Below are 22480 nucleotides of genomic sequence, written 5' to 3'. Positions count from 1 at the left end.
AAGGATGCGATGAATGACAGTTACCATCCCGATGATAGTCATATGTAGTCACAGGGGATATTGACTGGGAGGCACATGGCCCGGGCCCTGTTTTACCAAAGGCCCTAAGCCTGGTATCTGGAGAGGAATATTCTGTGTGAGCGCACTCTCATCCCTCACAGGAATGGGTCATAAGCTGCCAGAGAGCACAGCCAGGCAGAAGGCTTCAGAGCCAGAGAGAGATGTAGTTACAAGGAGGGGACTCCGTCTCTCTACTAGATGGGCAGAAGGGTGGTCCCTATAGAAGGCAAAAGTGAGCAGGGTGACTGGCTGAAGGGAAGGTATGTGACAGATGAGGTGGGAGGTGACAAGTGAGGCCAGAGGAAGCTTGCTTTGAGGATCTTCGTGGGGTAAGTACATGCAGATTCAAAGACCTTCAAGCTACCTCTCTTCCCCAGACAGACATGTAGGTTATTCAGTCACGAGTAGCCCTGGCTTAGCATGGAACCAATCACAGTGTCCAAAGGCATTTACAAACTGATGCCAACTGTGAGAGCTTCTGTACATATAAACCCATACACCCAACATTCACACACATGCACACATATACACATACCACACACAGGCACACAGAGACATACACACATCACTACATGACACACACAAAACCCATACATCATGCACACATACACCATACACACAACACAACAAAACACAACACAACACAGCACAGAACACACCATACATACTCACATACACATTCCTCATCAGAAGAGAGCAGGTGGGTGAGTTCACATGGTGTGACCAATAGGAATACTTCTGCACCCTGAAGAACCAGTGCTTTGTGATTTTGAGGAATCCCTGGGCCTGCTGGTCCCTGGTAAATGTATCTCTAAGAAAGCAACCTGGGAAGCCCATCCCTTGAACTGAACTTCAAGAAGGTGTGGTCTAATATATCAAATGGTCTAGCTTTGGCAGAGGGTTGATGTGGCGACCCAGACATCAGCAATGCTACCCATGTTGGGGAGATGCTGGGGTAGCTGTGGGTCTTGGGCTAAAATAAGAGGAGTACAGTTTTCAAGCAGAGGAGACTGCCCTGGTCTTCTTGACTCAAGACAGAACAGTGGGTCCACAATAGGATGCTTGTGTCAGAAAAGGAAGATTCACGGGATGAATGGTCAGATCTATAAGGAAGTAGAATGGGGGTGGGGAAGAGAGGGACCTGACCTGAACCATGTGACCACAAAAGAGGCTGATCTGAGCTCATGAGATGGTTTGCCATCGCTGCCATTGAGTCTGTCTCATGGCAGAGTAAGCCTCCTGTCCCTGGGGACATGCAAACACAAGCAGAGACTGTGGTCAACAGTGCAGCCAGCCTCAAGATGTCAGCTAACCCCATGATCTGAAGATCCTTCAGTGCTGAGTCTATCATGGTGTAAGAGGTCCAGCCCAAAGAATAGGTGCCATTAGAGTGGAGAGTCAAGACTCTGGGCCCCTCTGGGTAAAACCTGCAGCTCGTAGGAGAAACAGCTAGAAAAGGGTGACCACTCTGGAGTTTCTAAGCTGGCAGATCCGGCTAAGGAATGTCCTCAACCATCTTGTCACACCAGGCAGGGTTATTTCCCTGAGGTTTCCCCTATGTGATGAGGACAGCCAGTATCCTCTCTCCTCCATCTCTGAGTGTCGGTGAAGCACTGCCCTGGTGGGTGCCTGGTAGACACTCAATGAGTAGAATCCTTGATCCCTTCATCCTCTGGATCCAAGATGGCCAGGCTTTTCCTGAGATCATAGCAAGAAAATTCAGTGTCGTGTGTGTGTGTGTGTGTGTGTGTGTGTGTGTGTGTGTGTGTGTGTGTGTGTGTGTGTGTTGAATATGTGAGCTTGTGTATACAGCACCTCTCATAATTAGCATCCATTCACAAATGACTTTGGCCGCTGTGACTGTCTCCTCCTCGCTAAGCCGGGGCCACTGGTGACTGACTAACCTCCCGAGCGTTGCTTGGTGCTCTATTTAAACACATCAGAAATAAAAGCAGAGGCAAACGCTCCTTAGTGCACTTGCCATCAGTTAATTAAATTACTCAAACATGCCTCCAGCACCAACTCGATTGCATTTCTCCTTTTCAAATCAGGTTAGCAATTTGGATAATTGTGGGTGCAACCAGAGATTAATGGTCCCTCGTTACCTCCCCAGAAACACTTGCTCATGGTTGAGTTGGTAGCCTGCAAACAGGCGGCACCTGCTCCACGGGGGTCCTCACTACATGCAAGTGCACTCACACAATGCCCACAGTGGTTGTCTCCTCTACATCAGGGAGAGGGGAGCACCACCTACTAATGAAGAACGTAGGCTGTGGGCTCAAAGGGACCTAGGTTTGAGTCTCAGCTTATCACTTAATTGAGTGGCCTTGCAAAGGGCCCCTGACCTTTGTAAGTCTCAGGGTTCCTCATCTGTGATATGGAGCTAAATGAGAGATGGTACGTCCCTTATAGATTTACAGAGACGAGATGCATGGAATGTTCTCAGCAGAGACAACTCTATGAACATCATTATCACCTTCATTTTCATTATTCATTATTATTAATAATAACATTATTAATATTAAGTTGACCATGTGTGGGAAACACCCAGATCAGTACCTGATACCCAGAAGGGTTTGCAGCAGCCTCTCCCTCCCTCTCAGGAAAGGAAGGAGGGGACCAAAGTCAGGCCAAAGGGAGCAACAGCCAGATCCTTAGAAGGCCTGGGGCATTTATGAAACAAGAGTTGGCCAGGGGAGAACAGCCAGCGAGGACCAAAGACTCTAAGGTTCTCAGGGTTTTCAGAGCCTCTCAGCCATCTATCTCAGCATTCACTGCCCCCGCCACTGTGAATGCTGAAATACAACCAACAGAGTTGTGATTCATGCCTGGTACCCAACATGGCTTCCAACCAAGGGAGCGGATCAGCCTTCCAAACCCAACGCAGAGAGATTAGAAGACACAAAAAGGTGTGGGGCTCCTTCCTTTGTCATTTGTATGAGACATCTTGATTGGCAAGAAAATATTAATCACTTTTCCACTACTCTCTTAATGAGACGCTTTCATGGGCAACAAAATATTAATTTGTCTTGTCTTATCTGTTAAGGATTCTGTTAATGAATTCAGTCACAGAGCTATTAGAGAATGCCATCCTAATGACACATGTAATTAAACTTTTCTGACTTGCAAACATCAAAGATGCCTTGCGCATCAGAATAATATTTGATCAGAAAGTCAATGCTCCTCTCTAGCCCGGAGGCGAGCGATGAGCCGCCTGTGTTCTGCAGAGAGCACCACACCCTGCCTGCCAGTCATCATTTTAACATTGATTTGCTTACAAAGTGCCAGTGAGCCGCAAAAGCCCCGTGCTGGGGCCCAGAGCAGAGCAAAGATGCTGTCCCCGGCACACTGGAAGGGCCAGGACTTCTATGAACACCTGTTGGAAGGACTGCAGAAAGGAACGGCCCTGAATGGAGCTTCCTGCAACCAGGAAAAGCAAGAGAGAGTAGTAGAAAGGGCCCCAGCTGTGGAGAGACCCCCACAAGGCCTGGAATGTTAATGTTAGCAGCCTTAATGTTAGCTCCCCATAGACTCAGGGGAGCTACTGGGTTTTGGCCACAGAGTAATGTGACCAAATGCAGCCGTTTCACAGGACCAGAGACTTTCCAACCTAAACTTGAACGTGTCTCTAAGTAGAGTCCCAGGTAACATGGGCCTCTCTAAGTTCACCCAGGACACATTCCGAGTGGCTACCGTGATTCTCCTCCATGTGGCTACGGCTCCATTGATAGGACTTTCACCTTGTCAGAAAGTCCAACCTGGACCCTTCAGGGCCTCTGCTGAAGTACTGCCCACACCAGTACCTCATATGTATATAGCTTCACCCCAAGCAGCTTATAAGAGCAGACAACCCTAAAAGAAGGCGTGCCACACCCTGAAGAAGCAGCAGGCCAGAGTGCCAGCTACAGCAGCCCTTGCAAGAGGTTCCCAGGTTACAGTGTGCCTCCCTCTCGAAGGGGAAGTGATGGTTTCCGCTCCAACCCAAGGTCCCTGGAGCCAGTGACATTTGGCCTGCACTTGAGTTACTTCCAGATCACCTATTGGTTTCTTTACTGAAATAGCTATCTTTCTCCTGTCTCAGATCTGGCCCCGAGCTCCACTCACCTCAACCCTCAGGGACCTACGGCTACTGTCACTGACCCAGAAGCTGTCTTCTGCAGTCAGGCTGCCCCCAGAGAGTGTGTTCACACTAACTGTCCGGGAGAGGAAGAAGAGGAGACCTTGATCCCCACACCCACTCCCACATCCACCCCCACCACCAGCCCATGCCATGATGCCCCCACAGGCTATCCCACTGTGAACATCAGAAGCCTGCAGCCAGAGCTTCCTATCTCTGTTCTATCCAAGTGACCCAGAAACTCTATGTCACTCATATAATGCCAGTAACAGGTGTCTCCCAGCAGCCAGAGCCCATGATAGCATATTCATCCTGGAGGGAGTTGCTGTGCCCAGACATAAGGATATCTTAGGGAACAGAAAGATGTCTACCATTTTAGCGTCCCATTAGAAAGTGGGGAGGTTGAGCCCTGCAGGGTCTGCCAATCCTGAGGGCCACACAGCTCAGTGATAAAGAAGCCACTTTGGACTCTGGGATGTGTGTCTAAGTGTGTGTGTGTGTGTGTGTGTATCCCGCCATTTTGATTTTTTGCCTAGATCACAAGAACCATGTCTCACCCTTCCCTGGCTAGTTTGTCCTGCACCCTCCCATCTCCTCAAGCCCAGAGCCAGGCTTTGGGGCTAAGCCCGGTCCATGTCAAAGGCAGCTAGCTGTATATGTTACCCCCTAGTCCCATGCTGGGCATCCGGAGGCAGGGGGTTGGATGCTGCCTCACTGTCTGCACAAAGCAAGCATACAAACCCACTCTGGACCACAGTCTTCTGGTTCTCTAAGCACTCCAGTCTGAGTGAGGGACGCCCTGAACCCAGACTGTGTGTCATTGCCTGAATAGGGTCATGTGTCCTTTACCCCATGACTTCTTCATTCTCCCTGTCACCCAAAGGGTCATGGCACCTGCCCAATGAGGGGACAGAACAGGGACAGGGCATCCCTAAAGCTGCAGATGGTACCAGATCAGCAGAATCACTGAGTGTTGGTGCTATTTTTCCTATGGACTCCCAGCTGCTCCTGCCTTGTGGTAGCAAGTACCGGACTGGTCTCTTCGCAGCATCTGCATCCCTCCTCAGTACTGCATAAGGTGGGAGGGGTTAAAACACTCAGAGGAGCTTCCTGGGGGCCTGTAGCCAGTCTGCCACCCAGTGGCACTCTTTGGGTTTAGTAATAGGACATAATACTTAGTGTCTGGCATTGCCATGCCCTGGGGCTGCCTCTGGCTGCCCCCCTCCCAACCTGCTTAAGGTCCTGAGGTCCGCCAGCTGCATCCATTAGGCTGTGAGGTCAGATATGAGGCTCTGACTTATTAGCTACTTCCCTCTGGCCCCAGTGAGGACATTCCCGGGAGGAAAAAAAAGTCTAAGTGTGTGTGTGTGTGTGTGTGTGTGTGTGTGTGTGTGTGTGTGTATCTAAGGACCAAACCCAGGACCTTGTGCATGCTTAGCAAGTACTGTACCACTGAACTACATTCCCTGTCTCTCTTAGATTCTTCTCTTTAAAAAAGAAAAAAAGTGAGGAGAGGGGCGATATGGGATAGCAAGGTGCCTCAGTGGGTAAAGACAGGGGCTTGCTGCCAAGCATGGTGAATCATTGCAACCACGTGCTAGGCGGAGATAACCAAGACTCTCAAGTTATCCTCTGCCCTTCACACCTGCACTCACCTATGTGCACACCAACACACACACACTGTGGTACACACACCTGCATCCATGCATATGCCTGTGTTACAGTGTACAGGCCTGCATACACACAGCTGACTGTGCTACAGTGCACACACCCGCATACACATATACTTGCTGTGAAATAAATAAATGTCTTTTAAAGATTTTAAAGACTTATCACACGCTCAGTATATTTCAAATAACGTAAAAGATCCAGTCTTTATTCAGTTGTTAGGTTGGAGGTTTCTGTGGGTTTTTTTTTCCTTCTTCTTTTCTTTTTCTTTTATTTTAACTGAAGCTCACTATTTGGGGCTTTCAACTGTTGGCAGGCAGAGTCAGTGATAAAAGCAACGACACAAAGCCCACTAGAAGCAAGTATCTGTGCCATTGTTTGAAGAGTCTGTTAAAAGGTTCCCGTTCCCCCATGGCTAAACTGTGTAAAACTGAGAACAAATATTTCTAATGAGGCATGTGCTTGCTCTCTCCAAATGTTTCTTTGGAAGTGAGTTATTTAAAAAAGAAAAAAGACCAAAAAGAAAATGATTTAGGAACTCATGACTCATTTCATTTTTATTGTCTTTGTATGAAGCAGTCATGAATGCACTGTGGCGTGATGCGAGGCGTTTGATTAGCATGGAGAGCTGTTTGCCACACGGCAGACAGTAGCTGTCATTCTGCATTAAGATCATCTCATTAAACTCCTGGGTACATTTTGTTTTAAACTCTTGGAAAACAGTGCTTGAAGGCAGGGCCAGTTCTTTCCAGCTTGGGTCACAGACCCTGGTGGCATCTAAACCTCCTGCCTTGTTTGATCTTTGGGTAGATTCACACTATTGGTGTGTTGTCCAGATTGATCCATGGGCTGGGGATGTGGGTTGGTGGATGGACTGCTTGTCTTGTTATGCACAAACGCTGGGTTCCATCCCCAGCACTCCGTAAACAGGGTGTGGTAACCGTAGCTCATAGGCAATAGAGGCAGGAAGATAAGAAGTTGAAAGTCTTCTGTTTGCAAGTCAGAAGCCAGCCTGTGCCATGTGAGACCTCTTGTATTAAAAAGAGAAGAAAAGGGGTAGTTATGGAAGCCAGGTTTCAGGTCTGCGGTGTGCCAACTTGTGGACATGTGGGTCGACTGTCCCGAGTGCCTCCTCTGGCATTGGATCCCTGGGTACAGTCCTCCAGTTCACCTGTTCCTCTCTCTCAGTGCTGCCTTCAGTACCTGACTAGACCCTCCATGCAGAGCCCATGGACTCCCCACAGACTCACTGCCCAGCCAGTGGAGGAGGCTGATCAGTGTCCTCCTTGGCCACTGCAGGTTGGAGCCAAAGGATGCTCTCCAGAGCCTGCAGCCCCAGGACCACACCAGAACAGCTGCCTGCCTTGCCCTGTGCCCCACCCAGAGTACCTTCAGTGTTGTCTCATTATTACTTTGTGTTGACTTTGTCCACTGCCCATGCTGCAGCCCTCGTCTAGATACACAGCTCTCCTATCTGCCCAAGGCTGTAAGGGAACTTTCTGGGAGAAGCACATGTTCAGTTTGGAGAGGGTTTGCTTGTTGTAAATTAGGCGATCCTATAGCTCAGGTAGCTAAGAATACCCTTGAACATCTGATCTTCCTGCCTCCTTCCACCTCCTGATTACTGGGATGACCAGCGTATACCACTACCCTTGGTTTGTGAAATGGAAGGGGTCAAATCCAGGGCTTCATGGATGCTAGGCGAGCATTCACCAACTTAGTGAGACCCTCCCCCTGACATTTTCAGTTTGCAAAGATATTATTACTAACTCTTTTTCCAAATGGGTTGTACTGGTTTATAACCCCTTCCAACAGTGTGTAAGAGTTTTTAGTACCAGGTCAAGGAGGGACTATCCTGATCAAAAATCTCTTAGTCCCTACAAAAAAAAAAAAAAATGTAATTAAAAAAAAGTTATCTTGGAATGTTCTAATGACAGTAGTTGGCTATCATGGAACAGGTTGGAATCAGAGGCTATTACCCCATTAAGCCTTCCTAACCTGGGGACTTGTGACCCAAGTGCACTTGGAGGAGGAATACCTTGCTGTCATGCACATTGTGATACCCAAGTCCCTTCACATTCCTTGTACACTCTGACAATTAGCCACAGATCCAAAGCCTCACTTAGGGGCTCAGGTACCTGGTCATAGGGCCCAACAGCTGCCAGTTATACCTCATGGCACTCCAACCAGAGGAGTATTGTCTGTTCTCTGAGAATAAGCAAGCTCAGAGCAACATCTCTGAGGAGCCTCCAGTGGCAGGGACATAGGCACATGTATACACCCAGATGTTCACATGTGTCCCCTGTTTATGGCTTTCCAGAACCCAGGAAACTGGGCCAGAACCTCCTGTGTGAGTTTTATACCAAGTTAAGGTGACACAGACACGCATGCACATACACTACTAAAACCAGTCCTAACTCTGGGGTTCCTAAACCAGCCTCAGGGTCAGTGATTTGCGAGAAGGAGTCACAGAACCCACTGGAAGCTGGAAGCCTCCAAGGTGACAGTTTCCAGCATGGAAAATACAGGAGTAAATCTGTCAGGAGAGGTCATCAGGAGAATCCAGAGAGTTTCAAGCAAGCTGCCTCCTGAGGCCCTTCCCAGTGAAGCCCCAGATGAGCTGTTTTCTATCATCAGTATACACTAGTGTGGCCAGTCCTTGGCGTCCAGAGATCTTTCTGGAGCCTCATCATAATCTGCCCTGGAGATGACTTTGGTTTAGCCTGCAACCCCTCAGGAAGCAAGATAGTCCCCACTTGGCCTGAAGATCCCACATAAACAAAGATTCCTAAGAACACTCTAGGGACTTAGGTGCCATCTTTCTACAGAGGAGAGCAAGAGTTAGCAGTTTCTTTGAGTGGTGGAAAATCTTTTTTTTTTAATTAGGTAATTTCCTCAATTACATTTCCAATGCTATCCAAAAAGTCCCCAATACACTCCCCCCCCAGTCCCCCACCCACCCACCCCCACCCCTTGGCCCTGGTATTCCCCTGTACTGGGGCATATAAAGTTGGCAAGTCCAATGGGCCTCTCTTTCCAGTAATGGCCTACTAGGCCATCTTTTGATACAAATGCAGCTAGAGACAAGAGCTCTGGGGTACTGGTTAGTTCATAATAATGATCCACCTATGGGGTTGCAGTTCCCTTTAGCTCCTTGGGTACTTTCTCTAGCTCCTCCATTGGGGGCCCTGTGATCCATCCAATAGCTGACTGTGAGCATCCACTTCTGTGTTTGCTAGGCCCCGGCATTGTCTCACAAGAGACAGCTATATCTGGGTCCTTTCAGCAAAATCTTGCTAGTGTATGCAATGGTGTCAGCGTTTGGAAGCTGATTATGGGATGGATCCCTGGATATGGCAGTCTTTAGATGGTCCATCCTTTCTTCACAGCTCCAAACTTTATCTCTGTAACTCTTTCCATGGGTGTTTTGTTCCCAATTCCAAGAAGGGGCACAGTGTCCACACTTTGGTCTTCGTTCTTCTTGAGTTTCATGCGTTTAACAAATTGTATCTTATATCTTGGGAATCCTAAGTTTTTGGGCTAATATCCACTTATCAGTGAGTACATATTGTGTGAGTTCCTTTGTGAATATGTTACCTCACTCAGAATGATGCCCTCCAGATCCATCCATTTGCCTAGGAATTTCATAAATTCATTCCTTTTAATAGCTGAGTAGTACTCCATTGTGTAAATGTACCACATTTTCTGTATCCATTCCTCTGTTGAGGGGCATCTGGGTTCTTTCCAGCTTCTGGCTATTATAAATAGGGCTGCTATGAACATAGTGGAGCATGTGTCCTTCTTACCGGTTGGAACATCTTCTGGATATACGCCCAGGAGAGGTATTGCTGGATCCTCTGGTAGTACTATGTCCAATTTTCTGAGGAACCGCCAGACTGATTTCCAGAGTGGTTGTACCAGCTTGCAATCCCAGAGTGGTGGAAAATCTTGATGGCCTTCCTTCCAGGCATATACCATAAGGAACAGCATGCTAAGGTGCACGCCTCCCTCCTGTCAGCTGTCATACCAGAGTTCGTTATGGGGCATGACTCCTTCCTCAGCTCACCAAGGACAACACAGTGATGGAGAAATATGAGATACCTACCTTCTTTGAGCTCATAGTCAAGGGGCGAGTCGTCACTCAAGCCACCCGGTGACCACACATACCCCGAGGTCTTAAAGAAGCTGGGAGTTTTCCTTCCAGAAGGAGGTGCCTTCTACATACCTCTGATCCCCTTTCCTGGTCTTGAACCTGAAATGGGCAGGACAACCCAAGCCTGGGAGCCTGGGGTGCCTACAACTGCATAGTTACCCTCTTCAGTCTTCAGTGGCCACCCAGAATGTTGTTGCAAGATCCTTTAAACAGATCTTGAGCAAGAGGACAGATTTGGCAGGTCTCTGTAGAGTGTCAGCTCTACTCTTGGAGGAACTGGGAGAAATAAGACAACATAGGCAACCCCAACATAAGTGACCAGCTCTAGAGAACTGGTAGGTTGGTGAGTGTGTGTGTGTGTGTGTGTGTGTGTGTGTGTGTGTGTGTGTGTAGGAGAGAGGATAACTTGCAGGAGTTGATTTTTTCCTTCCACCATATAGGTCCCAGGGATCCAACTCAGATCATCAGGTGTGGTTAAGTGCCTTTAACTACTGATGATGAACCCACCCCTTGAACTTGAACTTTTGATCCTGTCTATAATCCCAGTGCCATGCCAGGATTATAGATATACAATACTATGCCCTGTTCATGCAGTGCTAGGGCTCGAGCTCAGGGCTTTTTCATGTTCAAAACATGTGTTTGTAGGGATGCTGTATGTTTATACCAATGCATGCATGGGAACTCCATTTGGTCTGGACACTAAATATGTGATTCTTATGTCTCTGAGTATTGGCTACCACACATCACTCACAGTGGAGAACATATTGACTAGCAAGATACAAGATGAGTGATGTTTTAGGAGCTAGAATCAAGCCAATGTGGAATCAGACAACCCTGCTTATACCCTCTTCCCCGAAGAGAGCCAGGGGTTCTCTTTGGGTTTGTATGTTTAGTAGTGTTTTGTCTTTATGTATATGTATGCACTGTGTGCATGTCTGGTACCCAGGAGGCCAGAAGAGAGTGTCAGATCTCCTGGAGCTGGAGTTAGAGATGGTGGTGAGCTATTATGTGGGTCTTGAACCTGGATCCTCTGGAAGAGCAGCCAGTGCTTTTAACCACTGAGTCATCTCTCCAGCCCCCTCAGTGACACTTCTTGGAAGAGCAGGGTTGGGAAGTTCTGAGTAAATGTCTCCAAGCTGAGCTTCAGCTTGTAACTTTGACAGTATGGTTAAGCTAAACTTTAGTGTCACCCTGGAGTCCTCGTGTTTAGTGCTGAGTCACCAGATACTCAGCCTTGGTGGCTCATTGTGGCATTACTTATTCCTGACTCTAGTGTGTCACTATGGAAGCATCCCCCACCTCCTCTCTGCTTAACTACTGTTTAATACCGAAGTCTCATCTAATTACTTTCTCTAATAAGGGCAAATACTTAGAAAATCGCTTTTTAATAGACAAACATCATGTCTTTAAGTAAAATTGTCTCTTCCCCCAAAAATGGATGTGCACCCATACAAAGAATAGTCTAATCTGGCATCTGTTTATTTCTGGAAGGAACTTTGATTTTGCTAATACATTTCTATGTATCAGAGGAAGAAAGCTATCCATAAAAAAACAATTACAGAGGTGCAATGAAGCATTGATAGCAGTATTCAGACACATCTCAGGAAGCGTTCAGAAGAGGAAAGATTGCAGGCTTAGTTTTATGTAGCTTCTTATAAATCAATGTTTAAAGTAATTCTCTCACATCCAATGAGGTAATTTGATTTCTGCAGCCAGTATTCATATCCAGAAAACAATATGCATTCCGTTCTGTAATTATATGATGTCTATTGTTTTAGCCTAGAGAGATTATTTTATTTATTACAGAGGCGGGCTCTCCCTGAGCTGACACCACAGGCGACAATGTGCTCTGTACTTAACAAAAGAGCTGTGAAGCATCTGGCCAGCTCTCTGGTTCCCTCCAGGCTGGTACACTGGCTCACTACTCCAGGAGTATGCTCCTCTTACAGGAAACAAGGACTTGTGCTTGAGAGGCAAGAAAAGCAGGCAGAGGCTAAAGACCCTTTCAGGGGTGCACAGTCAACAGTCTGGGGTTCTGCACAGGGATTTCTATCTGCTGCTGCCCTGAGACAAACCTCCAGTCTATCCTAGAAGGATAAGCCCTGACCTGGAGGATGTAGAAGAACTGAGTCCCTCAGAGGGCTACACCACAGAGAAGGGTTAGGCAGGACATGGGAACAGGATTATACGGGAAGATGGCTCAGTCAGTAAAGTGTCTAAGGTTGATGAGGACCTAAGTTCAACCCCTGGAGCCCATGGGTGAAGCCCATGGGTGAAGCCACATGAGGAGTGTATGTTTGTCATCCCAGCGCTGGGAAGGAAGAGGCAGAAGGATCCTGGGGTTCCCTGCCCAGCTAGCACAGCCACATCAGCAAGCTGCAAGCCAATGCAGAGATCCTTAGGTGCTGCCCTGTGTGGACCTCTTGCCCCTATATGTATCTGCATGTACACAAATGTACATATGCACGAATACTTAGGACCAATCCAGTTGTCATTCTACCACCCACTTTGTTGTGACCGATCCCACGTTTTGACCTTGCGCAGCTAATCAACAATCAGATATGTAGGCCAGAGTGGGACACCCAGACTTCCCTCCCAGAAAGCCAGAATGCGACTGTAATAAACACCACAGAATGTGAACTGCTGGCTTCAGCTCTGGGGACACAGCAGGGACCACAGAGTCTGTAAGTGTCCCCTCCTCCTTGTGCAGCTTGAGTGGGTTTCACAGGTGGCAAACATAGTAACAAGGCATTGTGATGCAGAGAAGACAAGAAGGGGTTGGAGTGGCAGTCGGGTGAGAGGTGAGCGCCCTTGGAGGAGATAGAGATAAGTGACAGCCTTGGAAGGACGGAGAGGACAGGGACTGCAAGTGGAAGACTCCAGTCATCCTGTAAAGGATGGGCAGGCACCTAAGACAAGGGCAGAGTGGGAAGCGATGGGAGGGCCAAGGCAGCATTGTCACTGTCCTCCAGGCTAGGTGAGGATGTGTGCCCTCTGGCATTTGCTTGAAAAAAAACCTGTTCTGTGGGAAGCCATGTGGGTGAGCACACTGCAGGGAAGACAGGTAGGGGGGGTCTCTGCTCCACAGATGAGACCAAGGTGGCTGGGTGTAGGGTGTCACGATAGAGGCTGTAAGAGAGAGCAGGTGTTTTCAAATAGATCCTACAGACTACCCCATGGGACTGGGTGTCTGTATGTTTGGGCATTTTCCCAGAAGATAAAACTAGGTGATATAAATTTAAGATGTTCAAGTCCTTCATATAAAATGGGACAGCATTTGCAGACCTATACATACCCGCCCCTGAACCATCCCTACATAATGTGTGTGGTGTGGCATGCTGGAGAGGCTAGCTCAACAGTTAATGTGTTATACTCTTCAGGGAATGTTGACAAGTCTGGACAGGCAGCATTTTTTCCTGACTATTTTCTCTGCTAACTATCTCTACATATAGAACACTGGCAATCGAGCATGGTGGGGAGCTAGCACACATATCAGATCCTGACTTGAGGAACCTCTTAAATTCTGTGTGCTGACGTTAATGGGGTACCACTCTCAGGTGATCCCTGGGAGTTTGACTTTAGACAGCCACCTCACCTAGACACCTTCTAAGCCTCCAAAATGCTGTGACATGGGTAACTAGTAACCCTGACAAAGTGGGGACATAGGAAGGGACCACTGGAGCCTAAGGTTACCCTCAAGGACTCTAATGAGACTGTGACAAGGAGGGTCAAGAAAAACTCAAATGGGTGTGGTGGCGCATGCCTTTAATCCCAGCACTCGGGAGGCAGAGGCAGGCGGATTTCTGAGTTTGAGGCCAGTCTGGTCTACAGAGTGAGTTTCAGGACAGCCAAGGCTACACAGAGAAGAAACCCTGTCTAGAAAAACAAAAAAAGAAAGAAAGAAAGAAAGAAAGAAAGAAAGAAAGAAAGAAAGAAAGAAAGAAAGAGAGAGAGAGAGAGAGAGAAAGAGAGAGAGAGAGAGAGGAAGAGAGGAAGAAGAGAGGAAGAAGAGAGGAAGAAGAGAGGAAGGGAGGAAGAAAGAAAGAAAGAAAGAAAGAAAGAAAGAAAGAAAGAAAGAAAGAAAGAAAGAAAGAAAGAAAGAAGGAAGGAAGGAAGGAAGGAAGGAAGGAAGGAAGGAAGGAAGGAAGGAAGGAAGGAAGGAAGAGACTCAAATAACCCTGCACTAGACCCAGCAAGCGGCTCTGGCTCTGAGCCTTAGGGTGGAGTCTGCCTGCATCTGACCATGTGGAGCTCTGAGTTTTTCTCCCCACTGCTCCCCCTAATGATGAGCTACACGTGCCCTAACACACACACACACACACACACACACACACACACACACACGTGGAAGGGGCTGCACCCGGCCTCCCAGCAATACACTTATATTCTGATTCAGGAAACAGACAGAAATCTGTCATCTCAGTATTGATCAGCCTTTAGTTCTTCATCAGCAACTCAGGGGTGAGCCCTTAGGGCTGTTGTGACACAGGATAAGTCAGCTATCTGCTGTGTTCTTTATGGCCGAGACTTCTGCGGAATGGTAAGAATGGGCTCTTTTAAGCAAAGTGATGTTTCACAGTCAGGGTACAGGGTTCCAGAAGCCTCCAAGATGAGAGCACGGTGAGCCTTTTTTTTTTTTACTAATTTGGAAAGCAGGAGCTATGTTCACTATCAACCTTCCTGTCACTATTTTGTGCCTTTCTCTCATCCCTCATTGAGTTAAGTTAGCCCAAAAGCATCTTTTTTCTCTTTCTCTCTCTCCTTTGAAATATGAGTTCTTATATCCCAGACTGGCCTTGAATGTGCAATGTAGCTGAGGATGGCCTTAAACTCCTCTTCATACCTCTCTGAGACTCTGGGTCACTTCCTATGGAAACCATGGGAATGGCTGGCGCTCTCTCTCTCCCTGGCTCTCGCTCTTGTTCTCACTCTGTGTGTGAGTGTGTGTGTGTGTGTGTGTATGTGTGTGTGTATGTGCGTGTGTGTGTGTGTGTGTGTGTATGTGTGTGTGTATGTGCGCGCACGCAAGTGCCTACCTGCCTGTCTGTCTATCTCTGTCTCATCCTGCCTTGCTCTCTCACCCTGCCTTGTTTTGGTTTGATTTGTTCGATGTCCCTATCAGTCTGTCTCTCTTCCCTTGGGTGATTCTGACCCCATAAGTTACCCATATGCACTTGGGATCTGGATGGAATTGAACCCTGGTTAAGCAAACTGGAGTCCGTAGATGCCGCCAAACACGCCACACTCATTCATATGCATGTCTTCTCGGCTATTATCATGTTATCATGGCAGAGTCAAGGGTTGACAGAAACCAGAAGACTGGGGAGGCTGACATAGTTCCTACCTAGCCCTTTAAGAAGGTTTGTCAGCCCTTGCTCTCAACAAGGTCCTCCCTCCAGAATCAAGCCTTGTACCAGGTGAGCAAGATTCCTGTGAAACAAGCCAGCATCTCCAGGACCTAAAGGGAGTTGGAGGTGGAAGATGTCACGGAGGTGACAAAGGAGGAGGTGCCAGGGAGGGGGGTGTCTTTCCTGGAAAACTAACTCACCGGCTGTCCAGTCTGCTCCACAGAGAAGTGAATCATGATTCTTTTGCCCCACAGGACTTTGGCGAGGATGGTTCCCTGTACATCACCAAGGTGACCACAGTCCACATGGGCAACTACACCTGCCACGCCTTGGGCCATGAGCAGCTGGTCCAGACCCACGTCCTGCAGGTGAATGGTTAGTAAATGGCTCCATGCATGTTGTCCCCTCCAAGCACCCTCCATGCCTCTCCGAGCAAACCTCATGCTCTCTTGCATTTTGTCTTGTTAAAGGCATACGTAGCCCATCTGCTGTGATGAAGGGAAAGGCTTAGAAAGTACTGGGTCTGGTTTACCCAAGGCTTCCTCCGGTGAAATGAATCCAAGTGCTGGGGGAGGGGACTTAGGGATGAGTGAGTCACACAGCCAAGTTGCCCTGGGCTTCTCTGAGGCCCCAGTGGCCACTGTGAAGTGTGGAGCCTGCATGGACTACAGGCAACATGATCCCTTGATCTCTGGATCTAGGGATTGCAGAACCTGCGTCCAAGCCACCAATGCTCTTACAGGTGACGTGACACCACGTCACTGTGCATCTAAGGGGCATTACTCCTTTCAGCAGCCCTTCTCCCACAGGGCCCCTTGAGCCTCCTCCTCTCAGGCTGTCAGAGAAGATTGGCAGGTTTGGAACTTCAAACTCACTCAGGTTCCAGTGTTGCCAGCCATCTTAAAAGCTGGAAAGAACTAACCTCTCTTCACTACCCCTACCCCCACCAAGCAGTTCTCCAAGCCAGAGTCTATGAACCTGATGCATTTGTATCTGGCCCTGAAATAAGCACTGTACATAGACTCTCAAGCAGACAGCCTGCCACTTGCCTGGGGCCACATAACTGACTGCGTTCTGGAGTTAGAGCCTACCTCTATGACACACTGCTGGTCATCTCAGCCTGGCCCCACCCACCATCAAAATAAGCCTCATTTTCCTATCCTGGACCATCAGGGCAATTAACCTTGTCCCATGAAGCCCAGCTGTTGCCCAGAGGGCCTGGAGCAGGCTCTGGGGCATCAGGGAAGAGTGAGGTGTTTTCAACTCTGACCCCAAATCCTCAATGACAGCAGGTGTTTGGGACATCTCTCAGCAGAGAGTGAATGAGGTGTCAAGAATGATGACATCCTGAGATTCACCTTCACTGACTTCAAGGATTCAGGGTGAGCAGCAAGCCATCTGGGGAGGCTGGGCATCTTCAGCTTGCTCTCTTTACCCTGATGGTCCTCAGAACCATGCCCTAATTGTTGAGAGATTCGAGAGTTCTCTCCTAGCTAAAGGAAGGGCCATTGACACAGTCGGGAGAATATGCTGGGAGCTAGGCACTTTGTGATTCACTTCCTACTTCATTGTATGGCCTGCTGGATGACTCCTGGGCTGGTCCTGTAGGGTGTTATAGTTCCTGGCACTCCGGAAGGCAGTTGATATAGCACTCAATGCCCTCAACGCCTGAAGTAGACCCTGTTATTGTCCCCAAGGAATACATGATAATGGCCTGCTGACCCCAGAAAAAGGCAGGAAGTTTATAAAATACTACAAAGGTTAAAGTTATATCAGACTTGGAAGGAACCAAGTGGAATCTATATGGAAAGACAAGGAAGATAGGATGGGCTAAAAGCTATAATTAAAGTGGGAACATTTACTGAATATCTACTGTGTGCCATTCCTATCTTACAAGACAAGGACACTGGGACTCTGAGAACTGGGTGACTTGCCCTTACCTCACACCCACACAGATGGTAGCTACAAACAAACTTGATAATACCCTGGGCCAATGACTACTGGGATGCTATGGTACTGCTCTTCGATAATCTGGATGTAGAGTATAGAGTAAGCATTTGTGGGACTCTGGACTACATAGCCTGAGGAAACAGAGGGCAAGAGCTCTGCATCCTATGTCTCCAAGCCTAGTGCACATAGCTAGGTGTCACCCAGCTCCCCAGAGGGCTCAGTGACTCCTAATGTTGCATAGTTTCCAGGAAGGAGGACTGGGTCACTAAAGGAATCTTCCAGAAGTAGGGGACAAAGATCTTTGTGGGCTATGGCTTGGCATTTATAGTGGTTTGAATGTGTTTATCCCAGAGAATGGCACTATCTGGAGGAGATGTGGCCTTGTTGGAGTAGGTGTATCACAGTGGTCATGGGCTTTAAGATCCTCATCCTAGCTGCCAGGAAGCCAATCTTCTCCTGGCTTCCTTTGGATGAAGATATAGAACTCTCAGCACCTCCAGCCCCACATCTGCCTCGATGCTGCCATGCTCCCTCCTTGATGATAATCAACTCTAACTTCTGAACCTGTAAGCCAGCCACAGTGCAGTGTTGTCCTTTATAAGAGTTGCCTTGGTCATAGTGTCTATTCACAGCAGTAAAACCCAAACCAAGACAGAAATTGGTACCAGGGACTGGGTGTCGCTGTGATAGACCTAACTATGCTTTTGTTTAGAAGAATGTGGATTTGGGGACTTTAGATTTGGAAGCAGTGGAATGCTTTTAGGGGGCTTAATGGACTATCCTAGTAGAATATGGAAGACTTTGTTGCTGAGGGTGATTTGAACAGTGGAAGCCTGGCTCTGGAGGTTTCAGAGGAGAAGAATTTTAATATGTGGCTGAGAGTCTGTTCCGTTATATTTTAGTGAAGACTGTGGCTGTTTTTTGCCCTTGTCCGAAGAGTCTACCTGAGGCTAAAGAAAAGAGATTTATATTCATTGTATTGACAAAGGAAGTCTCAAAAAAGCCCAACAAAGACTGTTCTCTGGTTAAGTCTCATGAAGAGCATTTTGAACAAGTGTAGCAAGTTTAGAAAGGAAAAACATAAAATGTATAGTTCAAATAATAAAGGGACACGAGAAAGTGAAATGGAACTGAATCCTATGTCCAAAGAGATAAACAGATTAAGGGGTGGTGACTTTGTGACAAGATCCCACCCAGCTAAGCTTATTATTTCTATGTTTGTTGTTGAACAAGGAACAGTTCTATCATATTGAGTGTTATTATTACTTGGTTATTGTTTTCACTTGGATATTTAATCTGGAATGAACTACAATTCAGATATGAAAGACACAGATCTTTTGATCCAGATCTTGAGAAACAGTGGCCATGAAAAGCTTAGGCTCAGGCATGGTGGTACACACATGTAATCCCAGGAGACAAACCAAGCAGATCTCTGAGGTCAAGGCAAGCCTGGGACAGAGCACGTTCTAGGTGAAAAAAAACTTAAGTCCAGCCGTGGTACTACATGCCTTTAATCCCAGCATTCAGGAGACAGAGCCATGTAAATCTCTGAGTTCAGGATCAATCTACAGAGCAAATTCCAGGACAGCCAAGCTTAGGCAGTAAGGGAGGTGAAAACAGAAAGCTAGTAATAGAATAAGGGGGTGGGGTGGGGTGGCATGTTCCAGACCTAGCAAGCAGAAAACTCAGCAGCTTCAGCCATGTGGCTCTGGCTTTAGAGTCAAGAATATATGGGACTACTGGGACAATTGATGCTGGTTAGCTGGAGCTAAGAAATTATCAGTGATTACGGAGACCAGCATTATTGAGGTGATACCTTCTGGGAAGTGTTTTCTGAGATCACAAAGAAGCTGTGTTCCAAAGATAGCCAAGGGTGTACCTCATGCTGCAGCTGTGCTTGGTAATGTATAAGAGTCACCCAGGTGGTACTGGTTTTGAAGGCATGAAGGCATCATGAAGAGCAGCTGAGGCTTGACACTGTGAGAGGCCATGGAAGTTCATTGGTGAAGGTACAGCCTTAGTTGCAGTTGATGGCCAGGCCTGAAGGGGTCATGCAGAAAAGTGGAGGTTTGGCACCATGAAGAGAGCCTATGAAAGACTATTGGTAAAGCCTAGTTGCAGAAGAAGACCCCAGAGTATTTGAGATGCCCATACCATGACCATGGGATAATCACCAAGAACAGTTGCAGCAGTAGAGTGGAGTTAACCAGAACCTAGAGTACTACAGAGGGCAGAACTGGAGAAGTCACCTAAGCCCTTGGAAGAGCCCAGATCAGGTGTGGATCCCAGACATTGAAACAAGAAGCTGTGAAGTTAAAGTTGCCTTGGAGAGCCAAAGATGTTAAAGATGCCAGAGTCATGGGATACCTGCTGAGGGAAGCTGCTAACAGGGAATAGAACCAGCCCCGGGGGAAAAAAAGTTTGTTGAAGTCAACAAAAATAAAAAAGGAGTTGGAGATCAGAAGACCGCTTTGACATCAGACATTGAGATGCAGAGTTTGGAGTTTGCCCAGCTGGTTTCTGTCTTGCTTTGAGAGTTACAGTTAAGTGATTAGATACATCACAGAAGAGACTTTGAACTTTGGACTTTTTAACATTGTTGAGACTGCTGTAGACTATGGAAACTTTTGAAGTTAAACTAAATGTATTTTGCATTATGCTATATTTAGGTATAGCCCCCATAGACTCATAAGTTTGAACAAGCCTATGGAGGCCAGGGAGTGGGATGTAGTGGTTGGAATATGTTTGGCCCAGGGAGTGGCACTATTTGGAGGTGTGGCCTTGTTGGAAGAGGTATGGCCTTGTTGGAGTAGGTGTGTCACTATGGGAGTGGGCTTTAAGACCCTCATCCTCACTGCCTGGAAGCTAGCCTTCTAGCAGCCTTCAGATGAAGATGTAGAACTCTCAGCAACTCCTGCACCATGCATGCCTGGATGCTGCCATGCTCCCACCTTGATGATAATGGATTTAACCTCTGAACCTGTAAGCCAGCCCCAATTAAATGTTGTCCTTTATAAGAGTTGCCTTGGTCATGGTATCTGACAGCAGTAAAACCCTAACTAAGACAGTGCTGAAGAAGGGAACCCCTGTGCAGGACACTAGAAGGCTAGGAGGGTCCTGGTGGTTCTCAGAGCTCTCTGACTTGCTTAAGAGTCTTCTGAAGAAGGAGAGGATATGGGTAGTCACATTGGCCTGTCATTTTCTTTTTTCTTTTTTTTTTTTTTAAGATTTATTTATTATATCTAAGTACACTGTAGCTGTCTTCAGACACTCCAGAAGAGGGCGCCAGATCTCGTTGCGGATGGTTGTGAGCCACCATGTGGTTGCTGGGATTTGAACTCTGGACCTTCGGAAGAGCAGTTGGGTGCTCTTACCCACTGAGCCATCTCACCAGCCCCGGCCTGTCATTTTCACCATCTCCCCCTCCCCCAGTCAAGGGTATGAAAGATGGCCCTGGGCAGCTAGGGTGGAGCTTGGTACAACTCCCCAGCTGTGCCGTTGGAGGTCTGGTTTGATCCCTTCCAGGTCTGGCAGTAAGTTGCTTTGGAAATATACAGGATACAGGACAGGCAGACTTGGGGGAGACTTGGATTTATCTTAAGCCACATTTAGTCATAGAGACATTAATGATCAAAGCTAGAGGCCACTTGCAGGACCTCCAGTACATTCATTATACAGATGGGAAAATGGAGGTCCAGAGAAAATTACCCCACCCAAAACCAGGTTGCATCCCACTAGAGCCACACTGCTCTCAAGCTGTTTGGTAACAGAGATCCCATACACAGAGTGGGCTACCACCACCTTCTGGGATCCTCCCATTTCTGTGGCAGCCTAACCTAGCTGCATAAAGGAACCCTTCCAGAAAGCTATACACAAATTATTAGTATAACTTCCCTATAGCCCAGGCTTCCAGAAAGGAGGCCCCCAAACTGACATGATTTATAACTTCCTGCAAAGTCCCTGCATTGCTTTCATGGGAAGGAGCGAGAACTTTAGACATCGATGATTAATCCATTAAATTAAAAATACCTTCGACCTCCCCACAGTTCAGACAAGTAGTGATTCATCCCCCAAACACAATAATCATCTTCAAATCTGCTTATTACTCCAGCTTGGTACTTTGGTGACTTCTTACTTAAGAACATGTTTATGCCGCCTAAACCTTGGCAACGAGAGACTTTTTCCAAAGAAAATGGCCTTGGTGCTATGGATACAAATGGAGCGTGGGTAGGTTTGTGGGTGTGGGTGTGTACACCTGTGTTTGGAAGCCAGAGGTCAACTTTGGGGTCATTCCTGTGAAGACACCCACCTTATTATTTTTGAGACACAGTCTCTCACTGGCCTGGAGCTTACCAACCAGCCTAGGCAAGCTGGATTGCTGGATGGGTGAATGGGTGGATGGTTAGATGGATGGATGGGTGGATGGATGGATGGATGGATGGGTGGATGGGTGGATGGGTGGATGGGTGGATGGGTGGATGGATGGATGGATGGGTGGATGGATGGATGGATGGATGGGTGGATGGATGGGTGGATGGGTAGATGGATGGGTGGATGGATGGATGGGTAGATGGATGGGTGGGTGGATGGATGGGTGGATGGATAGGTGGATGGATGGATGGGTGGGTGGATGGATGGGTGGGTGGATGGGTGGGTGGATGGTGGATGGATGGGTGGATGGGTGGATGGGTGGGTGGATGAGTGGATGGATAGGTGGATGGATGAGTGGATGGGTGGGTGGATGGATGGATGGATGGATGGGTGGATGGATGGATGGGTGGGTGGGTGGATGGATGTCTGGCCATCCAGAGAACCCCAGGGACCACCTACCTTTCTCCTCCTCTTGGCTTACTGGGGTTACAAGCATGAACCACCACACCCTGCCTTTTTATGTGGGTTCTATGGTTGGAATCCAGGTCTTTGTGTTTGTGAGGCAAGGCACTCTACCAACTGAGCTGTCTCCCCAGCCCCTGCATGTTTTCATATGAAGGTTTTGCAAATATAAAAGAGAATATCTTTGTCTGGGGTAGCTTAGTTTCGTAATCTTTTTCGTGCGCAGAAGATGAAGGATGGGGACTAGGAGCTGGGATATGCATGACCTAGGACAGTTGTGTCCTTACCATGCTACTGAAAGCTGGAATCTGCGTTTTTCTCTGACAAGACCCATGTGGGTGCTTCACAGCC

The 22480-nt window shown here is 47.7% G+C and overlaps 1 protein-coding gene across 1 annotated transcript in view; it reads left to right on the top strand.

The window, feature by feature from the left end:
- The window catches only part of Fstl4 (follistatin like 4), a 438866-nt gene that overhangs the window by 384874 nt on the left and 31512 nt on the right, over positions 1-22480 (top strand). Inside the window, exon 8 of the mRNA XM_021176957.3 lies at positions 15601-15721. Within this exon, the coding sequence (XP_021032616.1) occupies positions 15601-15721 (121 nt within the window). The remainder of the gene's footprint in view (positions 1-15600; positions 15722-22480) is intronic.

The sequence above is a fragment of the Mus caroli genome, unplaced genomic scaffold, assembly GCF_978045245.1.
Source record: "Mus caroli unplaced genomic scaffold, Mus_caroli_1 scaffold_13, whole genome shotgun sequence".
In the NCBI taxonomy this organism is placed as follows: Eukaryota; Metazoa; Chordata; class Mammalia; order Rodentia; family Muridae; genus Mus; species Mus caroli.
Note: the sequence above shows the minus strand (reverse complement) of the source record. Positions and strands in the feature narration are given on the sequence as shown.